Below are 5,000 nucleotides of genomic sequence, written 5' to 3'. Positions count from 1 at the left end.
GAATTTCGGTACCCAGTCCTACCNACCCCTGATGTAGAGGATGTGGATGTAACATAATGCAGTGGTTCCCAAACTTTTTCCCTTGCGCACCCCCTTGTACATTTCAAAGTGGTTTGTGCACCCCCTAAGCGAATGTTTTGGTGTGCTGATGGCCGCTCACATATGGGTTCACTGCACAAATCATTGCACTTAATGCTGACATTTGGGGAATCCTCATTTCCAATAGATTTGATGTTTCTTCGAGCATACAATTAAAAACGACTTAATTTTCATTAATGCTGTATAAAAACACACATATCCGCCATTGCTCAATTCAGCTTGAGCACCCCCTTGTGGGGGGGGGGTCGTCGTTGAAAAAAAAAGAAAATTTTGAAAATGAACTAGGCCTATAGCGATGCAATTCAGACCTTTCGATTTATAGAATAGCCTAATAACAAGCCCTGACAACATGATTGATTGAAAGGCAAGAAATAAATTGATTATTACAGTAGTAGCCTACTTGTTAAACTTCTTTTCCCCACAGCTGCGATGCCTGCATTGTTTCCCCCCTCGATGCCATGTCAATCCCGCAGCTGCTGTTGACCTCTCATTTTCTCCTTCATTTTTTTAACGCTTTCTGTGACGCCTACCTGCATCGATGCTTTGGCATCTGAGCTGCGAGGTTGTTGTACACTTGAACACCGAATGGATTAGCTTGCTGTCACTGCAAGTTAGCTTGTCAGTGCACTCGTGTGCCTGAACTCGGAACGTCAAAAAATAAACAATACAATGCGAGGATGCACGCTGACAGAACAGTCTAAAACCAGCAAATAGTTCCCCTCCCCATTCCTTCATCTACCTGCACTGTCGCTTCTGTTTTTTACTCGCTTGGTGGGGCTCTTCATCTGCCATGTCGCCACTACTGTCATTTTGCCGATGAAAGTGAAAATGCGCGCCGGTAATTGCTCGCGCTTACTGTTGCAATCGAATAGAATGTCAGCAAGATAAAATAGATACATTGCTGAGGGGCGGAACGCAGCCACTTCACGTATTTGGGGCTGCACAAGCAGCCTCTCAGGGGCACAGGCGGCAGTAGCCAAAAGTTTGAGATGTGTACCTGGTTAAAACATTATTATTAGTAGGTAAGTCTAAATTTCGGGACATGCACAGTCAGATTCGGGATTCGGGACAAAAGCTTATAATTTGGGACTGTCCCGAATTTTTCGGGACATCTGGTCACCCTACGCAGCGGGCACACGCATGCAAGCACGCACAAACATACACACGACAGCTCAAATGCAGAAACAGAGATGCACGCACACACATATATGTAGAACCAGACACACACATACTGTATCTCCACAGACTCTGAGGCACACAGCCGCTTACCGTGATTGATGGCAAAGCGTAGTTTCTGAATGACTGCCAAGTTCCCACTCACTCTGTATAGGCCATCAATATTCAACCCTGCAGACAGGAACACAGGGATGGAGAGAGTTAGAGAAAGGAAGAACGAAAACGGAGAGACAAAAAGAGAGGGGAGCGAGAGAGAGAGAGAGTGATAGAGAAAACAACTTCAGGCAAAATTAATTTGAACGAGTATATGAACCACGAAAAGCAAGACAGAGGACCAATGCACCAACTGTGAAAAAGGAATACATTGTGTAGTGGTGGAAACGTTCCAAGTTGGAACAAAAACGATTGCCACATCTGTGTTACTGTCTTTCATGCATTCCCACCCGTTCGCGCGCGCACGCACGCACGCACGCACGCACACACACACACACACACACACACACACACACACACACACACACACACACACACACACACACACACACACACACACACACACACACACACACACACACACACACACACACACACACACACACACACACACACACACACACACACACACACCTTTTCTACAAGCTACACTCATAGTTATCTTTTTCAGCATGATGGCCTATGTGTAAGCTCAGAGGTACTAACGTGAGAACACAAGTACTATTATCGCTTCCCACATCAAAACAAATCAGATGCATGCCACCTAAATGTGTTATTTGAACATAGGCACAGCACAGCCAGGTTTCTAACCAATACTTGACTGGTTGGCAGGTGCTACTGTCAATCCCTGAAATATAAATGAACACCAGCCAACCGGCCATATTCAGGTGAAATTTCAATTTCAGTTTTCTGAAATTTCAGTTTCAGAAAAGACCAACTTACTAGCCCCATTAGTGAGTGTGTGTTTGGCTAGTAAGATTGACATCTACTAACCATTTTGGCTGGTGATTACAGTAAAAAGGTACTTTAGAGCCCTGCCTGAAGCCCTCACCTGTTTTCTCCACGTGGTCTATGCACATCCTGACGAAGTTGGGCACGGTGCAGTTCTCCCTCTGACACAGGCTGCTCAGACTGCAGCCAAACACTTGGTCTGGAAAGACATAACACACAATATTATAAGCTTAATGTATCAATAACATTTCACAGGAGACCGGATAACCAATAACATTTAACAGAAGACGGAATAACCAAAATGGATACATGAATGTACATGTTTGATTTTAAAAAATGACACAGTTTGCAATGTGCGTATAGTGCATGTACCTTTGATGTACACTCATCGGCCACTTCATAATAGGAACACCTCTCTAGTGCTGGGTTGGACCCCCTTTTGCCTTCAGAACTGCCTGAACTGCCTGCAACAATACTCGGGTAGGCTGTGGCATTCCAACAAATATAAATTGGTAATAATTGGCCCAAATTGTGCAACGAAAATATCCTTGCCATTTATACTCAACCTGAAAGGTTGATGTAAGGCAGGGTTGACCCATGTTTTCATGTTGTTGACGCCAAATTCTGACCATTCCACCTGAGTGTTGCAGTAGATATATCAAGATTCATCAGACCAGGCAACATTTTTCTGATCTTCTAGTGTTTACGGTGAGCCTGTCCAAATTGTTGCTTCATTTTCCTGTTCTTAACTGACAGGAGTCGCACCAAATGTGATTTTCTGCTGCTTTAGCCTGTTTGCCTCAGGATTTGATGCACTGTGTAATCAGGGATTCTCTTATGCATACCTCGGTTGTAATGAGTGGTTATTTGACTTAATGTTGCCTTTGTATCAGCTCAATCCAGTCTGGTCATTCTCCTCTGACCTCTGCCATCAACAAGGCATTTTTGCCCACAGAATCGCTGCTCACTGCATTTTTTTTCTTTTTCGTACCATACTTCGTAAACCCTAGAGATGGTTGTGTGTGAATATCCCAGTAGGTCAGTCTTTTCTGAAATACTCAAATCAAGCCCTTTCGGCTTGACAGCCATGCCATGTTCAATGTCATTTAAATAACGTTTCTTCCCAATAATGATGCTCGGTTTGAACTTGATCATCTCGACCATGTCTACATGCACAAATGCATTGAGTTGCCACCATGTGACTGACCAGAGATTTGCCTCAATGAGCAGTTGTAACAGGTGTTCCTAATATAGTGGCCGGTGAGTGTAGCTCTTGTCTCGTATGACCTGCTGTGTGTGTGTGTGTGTGTGTGTGTGTGTGTGTGTGTGTGTGTGTGTGTGTGTGTGTGTGTGTGTATCCTTTGTCTCATACAACCTGCAGTGTGTGTGTGTGTGTGTGTGTGTGTGTGTGTGTGTGTGTGTGTGTGTGTGTGTGTGTATCCTTTGTCTCATACGACCTGCAGTGTGTGTGTGTGTGTGTGTGTGTGTGTGTGTGTGTGTGTGTGTGTGTGTGTGTGTACCTTTGATGTATCCTTTGTCTCGTACGGCCTGCAGTGTGGGTCGGCGTGTGAGGAACTTCTTGAGCTTGACACGAGTCTTCTTCTGGTCGGAGTCCGCACTCACAGAACCCTTTGATCCTGAGGAACATGGCACAATGTCAGTGTGTATGTGTGAGTACGTGTCTGCTTATGTATCTGGAGCGTGGCACATGTGCAATAGTCTTGTAATGTTATGTGTATGTGAATGTCCGGTCTGAAACAAGTCTTGCTCAGGGAGGCAAAATTAATTTCAGAGCAAACTGACAAAGTAATATCGTGTCGTAGTAAATGAAGGATGAATCACCGCACACTGGTATTCTTTGCTGGTAGTTTATTTGGTGAACAACGCGTTTCGCTGTTGCTTCATCAGGTTCACTCAACAGCGAAAGGCCTTGTTCACCAAATAAACTACCAGCGAAGAATAACAGTGTGTGGTGATTCATCCTTATTACTTGGATTACTCTTACTGCACATCACCAGCACCTGGACAGTGGTAGTGCACAGGGACTAGGGGTGCAACGGATCAGAAATCTCACGGTTCGGATCGTTCCTCGGATCAGAGCCCACGGATCGGATCATTTTTCGGATCAGCAAAAAAAAAAAAAAATCATTATTATTTTATTTTTTTAATTGATAACACAAATAAACATAAGCTGTGTCTTTGTTAGGGGTGGGCATAGATAATTTTTTGAATGTAGATTAATCTCATTGCAATTATGAAATTAATCTAGATTAATCTATATCAAAATGTCTAATTGAGAATATGCACACTACCAAAATAATGGCTTAAAGTCTTGTGACCTACTGACAGATGGCGCATAGACCAGAACTCATGTCCTTAATTGTATCAATCTTTTATTGAAACACAATTGCCTCAGCGGTTCAGCATTTCTGAGAGAGAGAGAGAGAGAGAGAGAGAGAGAGAGAGAGAGAGAGAGAGAGAGAGAGAATCGGCATTGACTGTTAAAAAGGGCAGCGGCTGCTTTAAGAAGGCGGAGACTCTGCAGGGACATCAGAGCGCACAGAAAGTCTAACCAGATGATTTAACCTGCTCGCTGTCCTGAGAATGTCAGAAGTCACAACACAAAATGAATTCAGTTTGCCAAAGTTTTATATCACACGCGACAATCGCGGTACGTTACATGAGCATATCTCACTGCGTCGCAAATGCGCTGAACTCAACCGATCGCAACACAAACTTAGCGAGAGTAGTTCTAGACATTGACAGTTCGAGTTTGACAG

At 43.9% G+C, this 5,000-nt stretch overlaps 1 protein-coding gene across 5 annotated transcripts in view; it reads right to left on the bottom strand.

Moving 5' to 3' along the window:
- The window catches only part of arhgap12b (Rho GTPase activating protein 12b), an 86,304-nt gene that overhangs the window by 8,034 nt on the left and 73,270 nt on the right, over nt 1-5,000 (bottom strand). For all 5 annotated transcript variants that reach the window (XM_063207147.1, XM_063207148.1, XM_063207149.1 and 2 more), the window contains 3 exons: nt 3,741-3,857; nt 2,321-2,419; nt 1,369-1,446 (listed from right to left, as the gene is read on the bottom strand). In XM_063207147.1, the coding sequence (XP_063063217.1) occupies nt 1,369-1,446; nt 2,321-2,419; nt 3,741-3,857 (294 nt within the window). The remainder of the gene's footprint in view (nt 1-1,368; nt 1,447-2,320; nt 2,420-3,740; nt 3,858-5,000) is intronic.

This window comes from Engraulis encrasicolus, chromosome 9 (assembly GCF_034702125.1).
Source record: "Engraulis encrasicolus isolate BLACKSEA-1 chromosome 9, IST_EnEncr_1.0, whole genome shotgun sequence".
Taxonomy (NCBI): Eukaryota; Metazoa; Chordata; class Actinopteri; order Clupeiformes; family Engraulidae; genus Engraulis; species Engraulis encrasicolus.
The sequence above is the reverse complement of the archived record's forward strand: the minus strand, read 5'-3'. Positions and strand labels throughout refer to the sequence as shown.